General features: G+C 63.4%; 2 protein-coding genes across 8 annotated transcripts in view; both read left to right on the top strand.

Moving 5' to 3' along the window:
* ZNF385A (zinc finger protein 385A) overlaps positions 1-5,004 on the top strand; it is a 20,179-nt gene extending 15,175 nt beyond the window's left edge. For all 6 annotated transcript variants that reach the window (XM_072797621.1, XM_072797624.1, XM_072797622.1 and 3 more), the window contains 5 exons: positions 198-360; positions 2,353-2,595; positions 3,120-3,289; positions 3,406-3,501; positions 3,685-5,004. In XM_072797621.1, the coding sequence (XP_072653722.1) occupies positions 198-360; positions 2,353-2,595; positions 3,120-3,289; positions 3,406-3,501; positions 3,685-3,915 (903 nt within the window). In that variant the 3' untranslated portion in view covers positions 3,916-5,004. The remainder of the gene's footprint in view (positions 1-197; positions 361-2,352; positions 2,596-3,119; positions 3,290-3,405; positions 3,502-3,684) is intronic.
* Positions 5,005-8,532: 3,528 nt separating this feature from the next.
* On the top strand, positions 8,533-10,982 carry GPR84 (G protein-coupled receptor 84). Of its 2 annotated transcripts, XM_072797627.1 has the most exons (3): positions 8,533-8,921; positions 9,037-9,145; positions 9,586-10,982. In XM_072797627.1, exon 3 carries the CDS (start codon positions 9,594-9,596, stop codon positions 10,773-10,775), a length of 1,182 nt encoding a protein of 393 aa, XP_072653728.1. In that variant the 5' UTR covers positions 8,533-8,921; positions 9,037-9,145; positions 9,586-9,593; the 3' UTR covers positions 10,776-10,982. The 2 variants fall into 2 exon arrangements, with proteins under 2 accessions (XP_072653728.1, XP_072653727.1); XM_072797626.1 differs by lacking the exon at positions 8,533-8,921 and having other exon boundaries at positions 8,966-9,145.
* The last annotated feature ends 7,983 nt before the right edge of the window (positions 10,983-18,965 follow it).

The following is an 18,965-nucleotide window of genomic DNA, read 5'->3' on the forward strand; positions in this document are numbered from 1 at the left end:
CCAGCCCCTCGACCTTGAGGAGCTAGTCCGAACCCCAGGAGTAACCCGCCCTCCTCGGCCGGGGCTTCACGCGTCTCCGGCGCGGGGGGAGACGGCCGCAGCCTGCCGAGGCCACCCCAGGGCCCGAGGGAGCTCGGCGGGGAGGACGGGCAGCTCGAAGGTGATCTCAGGCTCCATTTTCTTCCTCCGTCCCTAAGAGCCAGGCTGAGGCCCACTACAAGGGCAATCGCCACGCCCGAAGAGTCAAAGGCATCGAGGCTGCCAAGACGCGAGGCAGGGAGCCCGGCGCCCGGGAACCCGGAGACCCAGCTCCCCCGGGCGGCGCCCCCCCAAACGGGGATGGTGCAGCGGCCCGTCCAGGTGTGTCCGAACCCGACCCCCCCACCGGTTCAACTGCTCCTCTGTTCTTCCCCTCTTCCCAGAAGTCTCCTCTGCTTTCATCTCCCTCCTCCTCACCCCCACCCCACCCTACCCAAGGTGAGTCCTGGAGCCAAGCACAGTGATACAGAGTTTCCATCGTGTCACCCCCACTCCCGCCCCAGCGTCCCCCCGTCTGTCCTCCCCGCCGCCTAGTGACTCAGAGAGGGGCTAGGGTGAGGCCAGACTCGCTCCAATCCAGGGAGAGGCTCCTCCATCTTGGGGGGGCAGGGAGGGCCCAGGGCCTGCCCCCCAGGGTTCCCCGTGGGGGAGACCGAGAGCTCAGGAGACCCCAGCCACCCCCTGGATGGTCTCAGGTGGTCTCCGGACCTCCCTGGGCCAAAGTGGTCTTTCCTGGGAATGAGGCTTTAAGATGCTCCAGGTCTTTTCCAGGTTTACCAAAAGCAAGTCTGAGATTCCTTCTCCCCCATGGCTGGTGGCCACCCTCCATCACGCTCCCAGCCCAGAAATTGAAAGGAAGGCGTATCAAGGCAGGAGGATTCGAGCCTCCCCCTCCTGGGATTACCACATCAGCTCTCGGTCATGAGCACCCCGGAGGACCCAAATACCCCCATTCCCTCTTCTCCTTGCCTGTCCTTTCTGCCCCGCCCCCAGGAGAGTGAGAAGCAGGCATCGGCGTCACCGGCGTGGGAACCAGGACCCCACTGGGCGCACACCCCCGGGGGCACGGATAGGGCAGGCAGCGGAGTCTTGATGTGCTCTGGCCGCTTCTTAGCCTGATCATCGTGTTGTTGTTTTTTTTTTTTTAAGATTTTATTTATTTATTCATGAAAGAGACACAGAGAGAGAGAGAGGCAGAGACACAGGCAGAGGGAGAAGCAGGCTCCATGCAGGGAGCCCGATGCGGGACTCGATCCCGGGACTCCAGGATCACGCCCTGGGCTGCAGGCGGCGCTAAACCGCTGAGCCACCCGGGCTGCCCTGATCATCCTTTTTTAACTTGGCAACGTCTCTATAAAATGGGGATGGGGTGGTGGTGGCGGTGGTGGCTGACATCCCTTGGCTGTCACTGTTCTGGTGCTTTATGTGTCTTATTACCTCATTTAGCGAGGCCCATCCACTGGCTGATCTCTGAGGAGACCGGACACTGCCCTCCTTTGTAAACCATGAAGCCCCGACCCCGACTGAGATGGGGTGCGCCCCCTGGGCTGAAATGGAGGTGCTGGGAGACGGAGATGAGAAATAAAGGGAGGCGGCACAGGGTGGATAAGCGAGCGCACGCCCGCGGGCAGGGCCCCCCACCCGGGCCCGCCCCGCTGCCAGCCTCCCCACGACCCGGAAACTGGATCGGCCGCTGGAGCAAGAACGGGAGGGAGCGCTAGAGTTTCCCCGCGCAGAGGCCAGAGCCCAGCGCCGAGGGCTGCGGCCTGTGCATCTTTAATCAAGCCATGAATTATACAGCAGCCTGCATCCCTGCTCCCTCTCCGGTTCTGCTCTTGCTATTGCCCTTTTGCCGCGTCTGTAACTGTTTCTCCTGACCTCTCGGGCTGCGCCTGCCCCTTCCTAGAGCGCTTTGGCAGGCCTCCCTAGGGACTGGGCAGGACTCTGGGAAGGGGCTGGCCAGGCAGGCAGCCCGGGCCGGGTGGTAGGCCATTGAGGGGCAAGTCCTTGTTCCGTGCCTCTCCCCGTGGCCAGGCTGGGTGCCAGCTTCACCCTGAAAAGGAGGCCACTGGGGCTGGACCCCTCAACCGTTCCCAGCTTCTGGAGCATGAGCCAGGCGTTGGAGCCTCACACCCAGCCTGCAGCAGCTAGACCACATCTGGCTCCGGCCCAGGGCATGAGAGCATGCATGTTGTCACAGGGTGGGGACTCCTGGGCCCTTGCCCTCCAGGAAATGAGGGTGGGTTTCCTCCACATAAGGAATCGTCTCCGAAACCATCTGGGGTGACCCCTCTGTTTCTCCCCTAACAACAGTTTCCATGGAGAATGGACTGGGTCCAGCCCCGGGATCCCCAGAGAAACAGCCTGGCTCCCCATCTCCTCCCAGCATTCCGGAGACTGGTCAGGGTACAACCAAGGGTGAAGGCGGGACTCCAGCCCCAGCTGCCCTGCCGGGGGGCAGCAAGGAAGAAGAGGAAAAGGCCAAGCGGCTGCTCTACTGTGCTCTGTGCAAGGTGGCAGTGAACTCCCTGTCCCAGCTTGAGGCTCACAACAAAGGTATGGCCTCTCCTACCCCCACCCCTACTCCCCTCTTCTCAGCCCACTCCTGCTCCCTACCTCCTAGCCCCGCTGGTTTCCAACATCCTGGACCCTCCGAGGCTTACCAGCCCATCTCCCTCCTTCATCATGTGCTCCCTTCCTTAGGTAACTCCTCTGCCTGACTTAACCTCTTCACCTGCGACCCCGCCCCGACCCACCTTGCCTTCGGGGGCACCCACAAGGGGCTTGGAAAATCCCCACACTTGATGCTCCCTCGTATTTTGTTTTAAAGATTTTATTTATTTACTCATGAGACACACACAGAGAGAGAGGCAGAGACCCAGGCAGAGGGAGAAGCAGGTTCCCTGCGGGGAGCCGGATGCGGAATCCCCGGACCCTGGGGTCACGCCCTGGGCTGAAGGCCGCTGCTAACCCTCTGGCCCAGGGATCCCGCGGCTCATATTTTAATTGGGAACATGCTTGTCACCTAGTAGGCCTGGAGGGTTTTCCTCCACCCTTACCTTCAGCCTTCCGCGCTCCAGGTACTAAGCACAAGACCATTCTGGAGGCCCGAAGTGGGCTGGGCCCCATCAAAGCTTACCCTCGCCTGGGGCCGCCCACTCCCGGGGAACCGGAGGCCCCTGCCCAGGACCGAACCTTCCACTGTGAGATCTGCAATGTCAAGGTCAACTCGGAGGTCCAGCTGAAACAGGTGGGCCCCAGGCCGTCCCCAGGGGCTCGGGGGAGCGCTGCTCCCTAAGGCCGGAGGGGAATGGGGAACCTCCAGGGTCTGCCCGGGCTCACAGCCCCCTGCACCCACCCCCGCAGCACATTTCCAGCCGGCGGCACCGAGACGGCGTGGCCGGGAAGCCCAACCCGCTCCTGAGCCGTCACAAGAAGCCTAGGGGCGCGGCGGAGCTGGCGGTGAGGCCTGGGCGCGGGGAGGGGAGGGGCGCGGAGGGGAGGGGGACACGGGGTGGGGCAGGGGGCGCGGGGGGAGGGGGGCCTGCTGGGGTGGGGGCGGGGGGCGGGGTTGCGGGCCGGGGCGGGGCGGGGCGGTTGCGGGCCGCGGGGTGACCCCTGCGCCCGCCCCTCTCCCCCCTGCAGGGCACGCTGACTTTCTCCAAGGAGCTGCCCAAGTCCCTGGCGGGCGGCCTGCTCCCCAGCCCCCTGGCGGTGGCTGCGGTGATGGCAGCGGCCGCGGGCTCCCCGCTGTCCCTGCGCCCCGCCCCGGCCGCGCCTCTCCTCCAGGGACCGCCCATCACCCACCCCTTGCTCCACCCGGCCCCCGGGCCCATCCGAACTGCGCACGGACCCATCCTCTTCTCCCCCTACTGACCCGAACCCCCAGCCCCCCCCGTGCGACCCCCCACCTCCAGCCGGGACCCAGGCCTCCAGGCTCCAAGCCTGCCCCTACTCCCGGCGCTCCCTGAATGATCTCTCTCCTTCCCCCCCGCCCCGAGGTACGGGGTTCCAGGAAAGGGGAGGGGTAGCGGGGGAGGGGGGCTTCAGAAGGGGGGGAACACCCCAGATCTCAGGGAACCCCGCCCCCTGCCCTTCCCTCTCCCCTAGAAAAGGGGGGGCCGTCTCACCCCCGAGCCCCCTTGGAGACACCCCCCCTCCCAAAAGCCATGTCCATTCAGCCCTTCCCCCCCAAACCTAGCACAAAACGGGGTTCACAAGCCATGGTCGGAGTCCGGGGGGCAGAAATGGATTTTCCTGGCAATAAGCGGACTCTGGGACTCCGGCCCCCTGCCCCCAAACTGAAGCGCTTCCGTGAACACCCCCGTCCTCCGCAGGGGGAGGGGAGCAGGCGGGGTCCTGGGTCCCTCCAAAGCACTTGGGTGTTCCCGCCTGCAACCTCACTGTGCCCGGCGCACCTTGCCCGCCCCAGGCCCCGGGGCCGCGGGGCCGCTCGGGGGCATCTCCGGCACTTGGGTGGGACCAAGTAGATGCCCCCACAGGCCCCTCCCTCACCTCCTCCTCCCCACCCAGTCTGGATTCCATTCTTTTCACCAGCACCCATCGCCCAAGGGGTACCGAGGGGGGCAAGGGGTGTCCAGTCCAAGCCCACCCCCGCCTCGCCTTCCGCAAAACTGTGAGCAAAAAGCAATAGAAGCCTCGCCCCCGCCCCGGCCCTTTCCGCAGGATTCGCTGAGTCTGTAGCCTCCCCCGTCCCAGCTCCTAGACCTCGTGGCTGTCCCCCCACCAGACACCCACTACTGCACAACTCGGGCGGGGCGTGACCTCCCCGCCTCCGTGGTTTCCGTGTCGTCAGCCCCGCCAGCAGCCGACCCGGAGGGGGACGGGCCCCACTGGCCTTCCCGTCCCCACCAACTCTTACGCTTGACGATGTAGCAACCCCGGCCCCCCCACGTCCTCCCCTCCTCTCCTTGACAATAAAGTCTGGATTCGTTGCCCTCCGTCCCCCAGGCTCGGACTCTCGATGTTGGCCCCGGCTGCGGGGAGGGCCCGGCAGGTGCAGCAGCAGGTGCGGCAGCAGGTCCCACGGGAAGCGGCCCGGGCATCCTCTGCCCAGAGCGGGTCGCGGCCACGGGAGCTCCCCCGGCTCCTCCAGGCGGCGCCCACGACCTGGGGCTGCGGCGGGAGCAGGTGCAGGTCCCCCTCGGACAAAGGACACGATCCAGGCTCTTGTGCTTCTCCCTGATGGAAAACCCAAGCCAGCAACACGCGAGGCGTGGGGAGAAGCAGCGGGTGCAGAGACTAGGGAGCTGACTCCAGGCTCTGCTGGGCCCCGCCAGGGTCACCTTGAGTTAGTCCTTCCCCTGGCTGGGCCTCAGTTTCCCCATAGGGAAAATGAGATTTGGGTCTCTTCAAAGTGCATGGAGACTTCGTGTCCCAAGACTCAAGGACTGGGGCCGTGCCGCTTACAGATGCGCAGATACACTAGAAGACCTTCTCTTCTGGTCCCATAAACGGCCCCAGAGAAGCAGACTCTGTTCAGCTGCCCCCCCACCCCGGGGCAAGGGGCTCCTCATTATCTCCGGAATTCAGGGTATTCAGGGCAACCACACACACCCCTATGTGACCCCTTCCCTCCAGCCCTGCTGGGTGGCAAGAAAGTCCAACAAAAAAGGCCAAACCAGAACGTGGCATCTCCCCCAGGGCCCCCCTGAATTGCATCTTCTTTGCTCACTTCCCCTTCTCCACGCATTTCCCCCTTTTTCAGAGGGAATGGGGAGGGAAGGTGAGATGATGTCTGTTAAAGAGGAAGGAGGGGAAACGGGCCCCCTGGGTTTGTAAGTCATGAAACTGAGGATAGGAGTTCACTGTGGGTTTAGAAATGCAACCCAACAAGGAGTTTGGGGGCGGTCAGATTTTTTTCAGGTCTATCTAGCTAAAAAAGAAAAAAGAAAAAGGCAAAGGCTGGAGATCCGGAACTCTGAGGGGCAAGCGTGGCCCTCTAGGAGAGGGTGGTGCAGAGCAGGGGCTGGGTCACATGTGGAGATAGAGAAAGCGACTACAAGGAACCGGAGTGAGAGGGACTGGGATACATACCTCCAACCTGGGTTTTTTTTTTTAATTTTATTTTCTTAAGATATTTATTCATTTATGAGAGACACAGAGAGAGAGAGAGAGGCAGAGACACAGGCAGAGGGAGAAGCAGGCCCCATGCAGGGAGCCCAACATGGGACTGGATCCCCGGTCTCCAGGATCAGGCCTTGGGCTCAAGGTGGCGCTAAACCACTGAGCCACCAGGGCTCCCTCCAACCTGGTTTAAAACTGAACTCTGGAGGGACACCTGGGTGGCTCGGTTTGACGCCTGCCTTCAGCCCAGGGACTGATCCTGGGGTCTCGGATCAAGTCCCACATCGGGCTCCCTGCATGGAGCCTGCTTCTCCCTCTGCCTGTGTCTCTGCCTCTCTCTCTCTGCGTCTCTCTCATGAGTAAATAAAATAAAATAATAAATAAATAAATAAATGTGAACTCTTGATTTCCCCGTTCCCTGCCGCGCTGCACATTCCCTATCTCTGATGCACCACCATCCACGGGGAAGACCAGAAGTCGTCCTAGCCTTTCCTTCTCCTGACCCGTCACCAGTGAATCACCAGACGAATCCTATTCGACCTCTTAATGACCCCATGCATCCTCATCCTTGTTCTCGATGCCCACAGCCGCTGCCCTAACCAAGACGGCTACAGCGTGTGGGCCCAGTGCAAATGAACAAGCAGGGCCACCTGTTGAAACTAGACCTTCAGGGGGGATCCCTGGGTGGCTCAGCGGTTTAGCACCTGCCTTTGGCCCAGGGCGTGATCCTGGAGTCCCAGGATCGAGTCCCTCGTCGGGCTCCCTGCATGGAGCCTGCTTCTCCCTCCTCCTGTGTCTCTGCCCCTCTCTCTCTCTCTCTCTATCACAAATAAATAAATAAATCTTAAAAAAAAAAAAAGAAAGAAAGAAAGAAAGAAAAGAAACTGGATCTTCAGACAGTGCGAGTGACAAACCAAGCCCGGCCCCGTGTAAGTGTGGGGCCCTACGCGATTCCACACGCAGCATGTCCAGGAAGCCAGTCCTGGCTCAAGCCCTGCCTCACTCTTGTCTGAACTGGAGGCACTTTACTGGCCTCTCTCACGTCTGGCCTGCGTGCTTTCACGCCTTACGCACAGCTACTGGAGTGCAAGTCTTCCCTGGCCTTCGGGATAAAACCCCAGCTCCTCAGCACGATGCGCAGGACTTCGGATCCCGGCCCTGCTCACTTCTCCAGGATCTTCTCTGTTGCTCCCCACCCCCCTTTTTTTTTTTTAGGATTTTATTTATTTATTCATGCGAGACACAGAGAGGGACGCCTGGGTGGCTCAGCAGTTGAGTGGCTGCCGGTGGCCCAGAGCATGACCCTAAAGTCCCAGGATCGAGTCCCATATCAGGCTCCCTGCATGGAGCCTGCTTCTCCCTCTGCCTGCGTCTCTGTTTCTCTTTCTGTCTCTCATTCCCTCTTTTTTTAAGATTTTATTTATTTATTCATGAGAGACAGACAGAGGCAGAGACTCTGGGGTCACGCCCGCTAAGCCACCAGGCGTACTCCCACCTCCCATTCCTTGTTAATCTCCACCTAGACCTCTGTGACTCTATGAACCCGGTTCCCTTTGCCTAGGATGTCCTTCTTCTTCCACCCCCCTTCCCCAAAAACCTCCTGTTCATCATTCAAAACCCGGCGCGGATATCTCTCTGTGAACCTTCCCCTGACCTCCTCCTCAGCCATCTCACTCCTTTTCTCTACGCCCCGATACACTTTAGAGTGAGGGTCAACAAACTTTTTCTTAAATAGCCAGATGGTAACTATTTCAGGTCTTGCTCACTGAGAGGCAAAACCGAGGGAGAATACCATAGAGTAGGTACTTCTATAACCATTTTAAGGGGGGGACATTCCTGGCTCATGGCCCATATAAAAACAGATGGATGGGGGTCGGCGTGCCTGGCTGGCTCAGTTGGGAGAGCCTGGAACTCTTGATCTCAGGGGTCATGAGTTCAAACCCCATGTTGGGTGTAGACCTTACTGTAAAAAAACAAAACAAGACTGCTGATGGTCCATAAGCCAGAGTTTGCGGACCCCTCCTTTAGAAAATCAATTAAGGGGGATCCCTGGGTGGCTCAGCGGTCTAGCGCCTGCCTTCAGCCCAGGGCGCGATCCTGGAGTCCCGGGATCGAGTCCCATGTAGGGCTCCCTGCATGGAGCCTGCTTCTCCCTCCGCCTGTGTCTCTGCCTCTCTCTCCCTCTCTCTCTCTCTGCCTATCATAAATAAATAAATAAATAAATAAATAAATAAATAAATAAATAAATACTTTTAAAAAAAGAAAGAAAATCAATTAAGCATTTAAATATTTACATACGTGTGTCCCCTGCTGGACCCGTGCAAGCCCACGTATCATACCCCCCTGTATCCCCAGGGTCTAGCTCAGAGTCCAGCACGTCACCTCTGTCAGTTGGATGAACAGGTGAATGAATGAACCACTGAACAGTGGCCCACACCCCCGTGTGGAGTGAAGCCAAGATCCTGGATGCTTCTTTTGCTACCTTTCTTCATCCGGCTCCTCTTATCAACTATGCTATCAACTATCAACTATGGGACCCCCTAATCTGAACCACCTTTGAATCCTGGAGAGAAGGCAGGCAGCGCTCCCTCCTAATAAACTCAAGGCTTCCTGGGTGTCCCGAGCTGCTCCTGCAGCTTGGTCTTGTCTTCGGCCCCTAGAGAAGCGGCCCGGACATTCTGACGGTCTGTCTCCACGTCGCGACAATTCTTGGCAATGAACCTATATGTGTCCTGCTGTGCAACGAGAGGAAGGAAACGACTTGGGTCTTTAGGAAGGGGTGAAACAGCTTTGGTGTAAGTAGTAGGGGGATTTTCAACAGAGAGGCCCCAATTGCACTAGCCAAGGGCAAGGGAAGTGAGGGAGGAAGTGGCTGACGTTGGGTAATCGGGGAGTTTCTTATCCATTCAGGCTCGTATGGGATCATGTCTTGAAGCCCGACGGCCCACCAGAAGAGACGGCTCTCCGAGTGAGCTGGGCTCCTTCCACGGGAGTGCGAACTGAAGCCTGGGAGCCTCAGGTGAGTCCTTCTGTCGTGGGTGTACCTTTACCTTGTCTCATCTCCCAGGTGGTAAAAATAGAAAAACAAAGCAAACCTGAGGCCTGTGTGCGTAGCAGACAGGGGCAGCGGGGGCGACAGTAGCATCCGGATAGAGGGAGGGGAAAGGGCAAAGATTAGACAGTAAGAGGCTGCTGGGGCTACGGAGGACATCTGCATGGACACTGGAGGGGCCTGGAGCTTGGACCCGTTGGACGCCGAGACATATTTGGATGAGAATTGGGGGAAATCGTTGAGAATGGGAAAGGACTCCGAGAGCCTCAGGCAAGGGTGAGGATGCAGAGGCCTGGCCGCGGCTGGGCAGACTGGCGAGCTTCCAAACCAGTTCGGTGTCCAGGGGCCAAGAGCTGAGTTCGAGACCAGGTTCTGACTCCTTCTCCCCCCCGTACCCACCTCTTTAGCCTCCGTCATGTGGAACACCTCCGATGCCAACTTCTCCTGCTACCATGAGTCCGTTCTGGGCTACCGTTACGCTGCAGTTGTGTGGGGGGTGGTGGTCGCTGTCACAGGCACCGCGGGCAACGCGCTCACCCTGCTGGCCTTGGCCATCCAGCCCAAGCTCCGCACCCGCTTCAACCTGCTCATCGCCAACCTCACGGTGGCCGACCTGCTCTACTGCACCCTCCTCCAGCCCTTCTCCGTGGACACCTACCTCCACCTGCGCTGGCGCACTGGCGCCACCTTCTGCAGGGTCTTCGGGCTCCTCCTCTTTGCGTCCAACTCTGTGTCCATCCTCACCCTCTGCCTCATCGCCCTGGCCCGCTACCTCCTTATTGCCCACCCTAAGCTCTTTCCCCGGGTCTTCAGTGCCAAGGGCATGCTGCTGGCCCTGGTGAGCACTTGGGTGGTGGCCGTAGGCAGCTTTGCCCCTCTCTGGTCCGTCTATGTCTTGGTGCCCGTGGTCTGCACCTGCAGCTTTGACCGCATCCGAGGCCGGCCCTACACCACCATCCTCATGGGCATCTACTTCGTGCTGGGTCTCAGCAGCGTTGGCGTCTTCTATTGCCTCATCCACCGCCAGGTGAAGCGAGCAGCCCAGGCGCTGGATCGGTACAAGCAGGCAAGCGTCCGCTCCAACCATGTGGCTGGGATAGAGGCGACCCCCGGCCGTTTCCAGGAGCTGGACAGCGGGCTGGCGTCAGAGAGGCCCAGCGAGGGCACCTCGTCCGAGCCAGCCAGCTCTGCCACGGCCCAGACCCTGGAATGGGCCCCTTCAGAGCTGGGGGACCAGCACGGCAGGGAGGAAGCTCAGCAGAGGGCAGAGAAGGGCCGGCCAGGAGCACCCGCCAGGACCAGGCCAGCCCAAAGAGCCCCGAGAACTCAGGACTCCCCATCGGAGTTTGGGAAAGTGACTCGGATGTGTTTTGCTGTGTTCCTCTGCTTCTCCCTGAGCTACATCCCCTTCTTGCTGCTCAACATCCTGGATGCCAAGGCCGAGGCTCCTCGGGTTGTCCACATGCTCGCTGCCAACCTCACCTGGCTCAACGGTTGCATCAACCCCCTGCTCTACGCGGCCATGAACCGGCACTTCCGCCAAGCCTACGCCTCCCTCCTGAGACGAGGGCCCCAGAGTTTCCGTAGGTTCCACTAGAACCGTCCCCAGTTGTCACCAGAACCCAAGGCCGACTCCCCCAGAGCCGCGTGGCCGGGTGGCCGGGTGCGGGGGAGGAGGTGCAGGAAGACGGGGCCTTTTCACAGGCGACTGTCCTCCTAGCCCCAACCGGCCCGTCCCCTGATCAAGGCTTGGGCCCTAGGCTGCCCGAGGTGGGTCACCAATAAACGCGTTTGATCCTTTTAAGGCTCAGGTGTGGTTTTGGGGACAGATAGGCCAGGATTGGTTGCAGCTGGCCCTAAGAGTTGAGAGTTTTGGGGGGGGGCTGGGTCACTGCGGGGTCAGGAGGCAGTGGGCCCAGGACGCAGCCTTCAGCTGAGGGGTTTCGGGTATAAAACACGAGTTGGCTTAAGAGGATCCCCCTGTCTTCTTGTGTGACTTCCCAGAAATGGCCCCTGCCCCTAAGTGGCGCCGCCAGGACCCCCCCCCACCCCCGCAAACAGGTTCCTCAGCTCCCCAGAGCTCTGGGATCCAGCTCTGACAGCCCTCCGGCGAGCCCCGCGCCCAGTCCTGGCCCCAGGCAGGGAGCCTCCGGGACAGGACCCCGCGTCCCGGGAGCAGTGCCACACAGGGAGGGTCGGGCTGCCCTCGCGTCACTCAGGTCACAGCTGACCACTGGAGGCCCGGCCCTCGCTCCCCCGACTTGCTCGGCACCCTGCGTGGGGAGAGCGGACAGAGACTGGGTGAGCGCGGGGGGCCAGGGCCCAGCTGGGGGACACCCCAGGGCTCCCCCTCCAGCTCCGTCTGCCGTCGCCGCAGCCGCGCACTCTGCGAACCTAAGGTACCTGTGGCCACCAGGTGACGCTGGTTCTCTGTGTTTGTTCCTCGGTGTCCCTGCTGCGGCCGGGACGGGGGGCGGGGAGGCCACAGGCCGGGCGGGGTGGGGACTCGGCTCCCGCGGCCTCTCCCCCAGAGCTCAGGAGGGGAGGTTTGGCGGAGTGGACGTGACCGTTCCCGGGGTACTTGCCCCCGTCGGGCTGGGGTGAGGGACGCAGGGCGCGAGGGGCACCCACGTGGGGCTGTGCAGGCAGCGAGGCAGCTGGGCCGCCCGCCGCCCCCTCGGCTCCTAGGCCAGGGCCCCACGGAATAGGCGAAGACCAGGGACAGGAGAGGGACAGCCAGGTCGGGGGGACATCGATGTCCCCACACTCGACGCGCCTCGAGGCCCTGGAGTCCCGCGGCCTAATCACGACACGTGTTTCTGGGAGCCCGTGCTCCACAGAAACCACAGCCAGGGAAACTGAGGCAAGCTCAGGCCACTGAGGCAGGGGTGCAGCCAGGTGGGGTGAGCAGTGGGGACGAGGGGTCCAGTCGGGGCGCCCTGGTAGTTAGCTTTGGGGCCTGGGCCCCCCTGGAGCCTCTGGGCCACCGGGGCTTGATTTTTGTTTTTTCTTTCTTTTTTTTTTTTTATTTTTGTTTTCAATTAAAGATTTGTATTTATTTGAGAGAAAGAAAGAGTGGGGGGGGGATGGAGGAGAGAAGGGGAGGGGGAGGGAGAGGCAGCCCCCCCAAGCCGGGCTCATCTCAGGACCTGAGCGGAAGGCAGGCAGGTGCTTGACCCACCGAGCCCCGCAGGTGCGCCTGGGCCACGGGTTCTATCCTGGGCACCGGGTTTGGGGGCGCTGCCCTCTTACCCGTGCCCAGCGCGGCCCAAACCCTCGGAATTCTTACGGAGTTTACCGAGGAGGCTTTATTATGGCCTCGTTCTTAGAAATGAAAAAAATGGGAGCGCGAAGAGGTTGCGCGCTTCGTGCAAAGCGCAGGACGTCCCAGGAGGTGGCGGGACTGGAGGGCGGGGTCCCCGTCACCACGTGTCCGGCGGGAGAGCCGACAATTGTCCCAAGGGCTGTGAGAGGGCTCCCCTTCCACATCCCTTGAAGGCAGTTCAGAAGCTTTGGGGCAGGTAGAAAGCAGCAGCAGCAGAGACTGGAGTTAGACCTAAGGAGGGACTTCCCAGTTCTCGGCCGCCGGAGAAGACGACTCACGGGCCACAAGGAGGAAACGAGTCCGCGCCCCGAGAGGCCGGACCCCGGCAAGGACGCAGCCCCCGCCTCCCTCACCCTCCGCGCCCCCCCACCCCCGCCTCTAATTTCGCTAAAATCCTAGGAAAATGGGGCGGAAGGAAGGAAGGACGGCCAGGCGGCGGCCGCGGGGTCCACGCGCGAGCCCGGGCGCCCCCGCGGCTTCCCTTTGTCCCGCGTCCGTCCGTCCGCCCGCCCGCGGGCCGCCCCCGCTCCTCCTCCCCTCCCCTCCCCTCCCCTCCCCGCCCCCCCGCTCGGCCCCGCCGTCGCTCCGGGCAGATTTATGGCCCGCCCAGGGCTTCTCATTGGCCGCGCGCTGACAGCGCTTGATTTAACGCCTCCCCCCATTGGCGGAGCCTGACAGCCCGATTTACGAGCCGCCCTGCCATTGGCCGCCCGGCCCGCGCCCTGATTTACGGCTCCGCGGCCGCGGAGGGAGGGAGGGAGGGGAGGGGAGGGGAGGGGAGGGGGCGGCGGGCCCGAGGAGGCCCCTCCCCTCCGCTCCTTCCCTCCCTCCCTCCCTCCGCGGCCGCCTCCCTCCGCCCCGCGAGCCGCCCTCGGGTGCCTGTTCCTGCGGCGCCTCCGCCCTGTCACCCCGGGGAGGGCAGGGGAGGGGAGTGGAGGGAGCGCGAGGGCGGCCGAGGGGACCACGGGGGTGACGGGCGAGGGGAGGCCGCGGGCGGGGAGCAGGGAGGGGGGCCGCGGGACGGGGCGCTGGCCTAGGGGTGCGGGGGCCTGGGGCAGGGGGGAGGCGGGGGGGATCCCGCCCCGACGGCGGCCCGAGGACGGAGAGGCCTAGAGCAGCGGGGCGCGGCGGCGAGGGGACAGCGGCAGGGACGGAGCCCGCGGGACGGCGACGGGACGGCGGGGACGGGCCCAGCGGCTGCCCCCGGCCCGCCCCCCCCGCCCCTCCCCTCCCCCCCGCCCCCCCCCGTCCGCGTCCAGGCCCGGCCTTAGCGGTACTGGCGCTTCCGTGCGCGGCGCCCTCCTCCGCGAGCCCACGCCCGGGGCCGCCCACACCCCGTCGGCCGAGCCGGGAAGGGGCGCCGCGGGGCGGGAGTGGGCGGGCCAGGAAGGGCTCCACCTGCAGGCCCCGCGGGCAGCTGCCCCGTCGCCGGGAGGGCCGAGCAGGGCTGGGGGGAGCGTCGCAGGGGCGCCCGGCGGGCGGACGGGTCGGGGAGCCGCCCCCTCCCCCGGCCAACTGCGCTGCGGAGCGGTAGGCCGGAGGGGCCGGGATTAGACGCGGGTGTCTGTGGCCCGCCCCCCTCGAGGGGCAGGAAGACGTGAGCCAGAGCACAGCCTGGGCCCCGGGAGAGCAGGCCAGGAGTGGGGGGCTCAGGGCGTTTCCCAGAGCTCCCGGCCCCCGCCTGTGCACCCCGGCCTGTGCACCCCCCGGCCTTTGCACCCCGGGCCTGTGCACTCAGACCTGCGCACCCCAGGCCTGTGCACCCCCTGGCCTATGCACCCCCCACCTGTGCACTCTGGCCTGTGCAGCCCCGGCCTGTGCACCCCCAGCCTAGGCCCCCCTGCCTGTGCAAAGCTGGCCTGTGCAGCCCCGGCCTGTGCACCCCCAGCCTGTGCACTCTGGCCTGTGCAGCCCTGGCCTGTGCACCCCTGGCCTGTGGAGCCCCAGCCTGTGCAGCCCCGGCCTGTGCACCCCCAGCCTGTGCACCCCCAGCCTAGGCCCCTCTGGCCTGTGCAACCCTGGCCTGTGGAGCCCTGGCCTGTGGAGCCCTGGCCTGTGGAGCCCCGGCCTGTGGAGCCCCAGCCTGTGCACTCCAGCCTGTGCAGCCCCAGCGTGCACCCCCAGCCTAGGCCCCCCTGGCCTGTGGAGCCCCAGCCTGTGCACCCCCCGCATGGGCACCCCTGGCCTGTGCACTCCAGCCAGTGCACCCCTGGCCTGTGCAGCCCCAGCCTGTGCACTCCAGCCTGTGCACCCCCAGCCTGTGCACCCCGACCTGTGCAGCCGGGAATTAAAAGCAGCCAGTAAAAAAAATAAATAAATAAATAAATAAAAGCAGCCAGTAGTGCTGATGCTCCCTGCCCGGCCTCCAGGACGTTGGAGGGACAGCGTCTGCTGCAGCCCCACCCCCACAAGAACCGCGTGTCTGTGCCCCCCCCCCTGCTGGGGGGACTCGCTCTGGGCTCAGGTGGGCAGTGCACACACGCGGGGCACGGGGCGCAGGGCGCGGGGATGGGGGCGTCCAAGGGCACGCCGAGCTGCCGGGAGCCGCCGCCCCACACCCCCCCACACACCGTGCCCTCCACCCACTGGGAAGGCTGCAGCAGCTCATGCACCAGACCCGCTGCCCGGGGGCCTGGCGGCGGGGGGCCGGGGGGGCTCCTAGGCTGGCCCTTTAAGAGCCACTTAGGGTCAGAAAGCCTGGGCTCCAGACGGGGAAGGAGCTGATGTCAGAAGACGGATGGGCGGCAAGATGGGGATTGATGCTAATGGGGGAGTTAAAGCTAAGTACCCAGACACTCCGAGGGCAGGCCTGCAGATCCGTCTTCCTTACGCTCCCCCCAAACCCGGGCTGTAAATCTGCCTTCTCAACTGGGGGAAGGGGACTGAGGAGAAGCGAGATGCTCTCTTCCCTTTTCCTGTGCTCTCCTTAACCTGCGCCATCCCCCACCCCGTTCCTTTGTCCTCTCCCGATCCACGCTGCTTTCCACTAAGATTTCTGATTTTGGGCTTTCCATCAGGAATTGAGGTGGTGATTTCAGCTTGCGGGAGGAGGCCACCAGGAGGGAGGGCCGGGCGGGGGGGGGGTTGCTGTGGAGAGAGGCCAGGGCAGGCAGCTCCCGGCTGCCTCAGTTTCTCTTCCTTCCACCGTCTGCTCTCGCGGAGGGGGCTCTAGCAGCTTCTCCCGGGACAGTGAAGGCAGCTGGGACGCTTGGGGCGCTGGGAGCGGGCCGGGAGCTGCAGAGCTGGGCTCGTGGGGCCTGGGACACCCGGGGAGGCTGCGCGAGCTGTCCATGGCAGGATGCTCGGCCTGGCTTCCCGGAAAGCCCTGGCCCACGCTGTCCCTCCCCGGCCACGTCCCCTGCCTGCGAGCAGGCAAGGGTCGGGCCCACAGTCTACGGGAAAGGCAGGGGCAGCTGGGGTCTGAGCGAGGAAGGCCTCGGATGGCAGGAGCCAGTGGCCCCAGGGGACTCCGCGCCTGCGTCACCTTCAGCGGAGTCCTGGGCTCTCTGGCCCGGCAGGCCCGGCCTGTCCCCTGTCCTAGGAAGGACACCTCCCTGCGTCTCCGGCTGCAGCAGCTGCAGCGCTGGACCTGGTGGCCTTCCAGTCCCGAGCCCCGCTGCCTGCGGGCTCCCCACTCCCCAGATCCTCCTCAGGGTCCATACAGACAGACCTGAAGACACCTCCCTTCCCCAGGCTCCCTTCAGGACCCTGAAGTCACCTCGAGGCCGCCCTCCATCTCCTAAGTGTCTCCTAAGTGTCGGGGCCGGGGCCGGGTCCGGAGCGAGCGAGGTCGAGGTCACGGTGAGAAAAGTTGGGGACCCAGGCTTCCAGCTGCCCGGTGTCCGGCCCAGCGCCCCCCCCCCCCCCGCCACCCCAGGGAGGTCAGCCAGGGCCCTCAGCCCCACTCCGACCATAAATCCTGTCTTTGTCTCCCCCTCGGAGCCGGCCCCAGGCGGCTGGGGGTCAGCGGCGGGGAGGGGGTCAGGCCGCAGCGGGGAGGGGAGCCCGAGGGGAGGGGAGCCCGAGGAGACGGGGGAGAGGACGGACAGGGGCAGCTGGTGGGCAGGGGGTGGGCAGGGGTGGGCAGGGGGTGGGCGGGCTCCGCATCCTTCAGATCCCCACTGCACATTCCTGCAGGGCGGCACTGCGGGGCGGGACTCCTAAGACCAGGACACCTTGGGAAGGACCCCTGGGAGTCAGGAATCCTGGGGGGTGGGTAGGGGTGGGGGTGCCGGAGGAAGGGAGCGCGGAAAGACATGGGGGAATGGGCCTATTCCGAGAATCAAACTCCTGCCCACCAGACCCCCTGTGCGTGCGCACGGGGACACACTCGGGCACGGGGACACACTCGGGCCACATCCCAGGTTCGGGGAGGGCAGGAGGGAGCCCCGCAGAGCCCCTCCCCAGCAGCCTTCCTGCTGGGACGTCCCTTCTCCATCTCTCCGTCCTTTGCTGTCCCCAGGCTTGCGGCTCCCTCCTCCGAGTTTCTCTCCCTCTCCAGCCGCTTCTGGCGGCCTCTGCTAACCCTCGGCCTCGGTCTCTCGTCTCTTCTTCTCCCTCGGTTCCTCCATCTACCCCCCCCTTCCTTGGACTCTCCATCTCTCCTGCTCCTCAGCCCAACCACGTCCTGCTCCCTCGGCGGCCACCGGAGCCTCAGGGTGACACCCGGAGCCTCAGGGTGACGGGAAGGAGAAAAGAGGCTCTGAATGGGCCCCTGCTTTGCTGGGCGGCCTGGGGCCATGCTGTGTTCCAGTATGGGCTGTAGGGGGGCAGGGGAGCCAGGCGACCAGGACAAAAGCTCAACCAAGGGAGGAGAGCTGAAGGGATGGAAGAGAAAAGACAGAAGAGCAAACAGTAGGGACGCCTGCGTGGCTCAGTGGTTGAGCCTTGGCCTTCGCCCTGGGCTGGTCCTGGGGTCCTGGGATCGAGTCCTGCGTCGGGCTCCCTGCATGGGGCCCGCTGCTCCCTCTTCTCCCTCTGCCTGTGTCTCTGCCTGTCTCTCTCTCTCTCTGTGTCTCTCATGAATAAATAACATCTTAAAAAAAAAAAGAAAAAGAAAAAGAACAAGCAGTAAAGAGGGGAGGGTAAGGGATCCCTGGGTGGCACAGCGGTTTGGCGCCTGCCTTTGGACCAGGGCGCGATCCTGGAGACCCAGGATCGAATCCCACGTCAGGCTCCCGGCATGGAGCCTGCTTCTCCCTCTGCCTATGTCTCTGCCCCTCTCTCTGTGTGTGTGTGTGACTATCATAAATAAATAAAAATTAAAAAAAAAAAAGAGGGGAGGGTAAGGACTAAAGGTTACCTTTAAGCATATTTTGGGTCGGCCTGAATGGGAGGAGCTGAGGGGCATCTCCTGAGTCAGAGAGAGAACCCTCCGGCAACAGGGCCCGGAGACTCAGCCAGAGAAACAGAGATGTGGTGCCCGCCAGGCAGCCGGTTCTGGGCTCTCTGGCTTACCGAGGGCTCACGGACCTCTCTCCTGCCTGCAGGCCCGCAGGCCGTCGTCGTGGAGTGCCGGGTCCCTCCCCACTCTCCTCCTCCTCCCCCAACACCCGCTCTGCCACCAGTGCGAATGACATCAGCTCTGGCTGCCACTGTCCTCAGCCCTGCTGATGTACTCTCCCATGGGTGAAAGCGAGGCCCACCGGCCCTGCTCCACCCATTCATTCTCCGGTCCAGGAGCTGGGGCTTAGACATCCCAGCACCCCGGGGTGGAGTAGGACGGGCTGTACCAGGAAGCCATCTGCAGGACTTGGTGGGGAAAAAGGGGAGGGCCTGGGCACCAGGGGGAGGGATTGGGGCTGGAAGGGGGCACTTGGGGAAGAGGGGCTGCGGCACTAAATCACACTGTGGGGGGGCTCTCTCTGGCTGAGCTCAGTGGGGTGGGTAAAGGATAGACATTTGAGGAGGGGGAAAGAAGAATGGGGGATCGCCACATCTGGCAGGCAGGTGTCTGGCACCGTTCAGGCTGCAGTCACTTTCCCAGCCAAAGGGGAGGACGTGGAGACGGGAGGAGGGGCTTCCCAGGGCCCCCTGGGGAAGAGGGAAAAGCTTGCAAACACACACCCAGAGGCCCAGAGTCAGATGGAGACCGATGGAGGGAGATCATCAGACCCTGCTCCCCAGTCTGTGCTTCAGTCGGTGCCGGAGAAGGGAGAAGGGATTAGGGTTTGCCCCTAGTCCTGAAAGAAACCCGCTGGCCAGAGGGCTGGACAGGCCAGGGCACCCGAGTTCCCCTCCTCACGGGAAACAGAGGCAGGAAGGGCCAAAGCAGGCGAGGCCGAGGCCGGGGAAACCAGCTCAGAGGATTTCAAGTTTGAGAGCTGCTGAGAACTGGGCTCTCCACGCCGACCCCAGCCGCTCTCACGCGGACGTGCCCTCCCGCAACCGGGGTCGGGGCTGGGTGATGCAGGAAGACTAGGGTGGTGGGGCCGGACGCCGCTTCCCGTGGCCGGCAGGCTA

The sequence above is a fragment of the Canis lupus genome, chromosome 25, assembly GCF_048164855.1.
Source record: "Canis lupus baileyi chromosome 25, mCanLup2.hap1, whole genome shotgun sequence".
Classification (NCBI taxonomy): domain Eukaryota; kingdom Metazoa; phylum Chordata; class Mammalia; order Carnivora; family Canidae; genus Canis; species Canis lupus.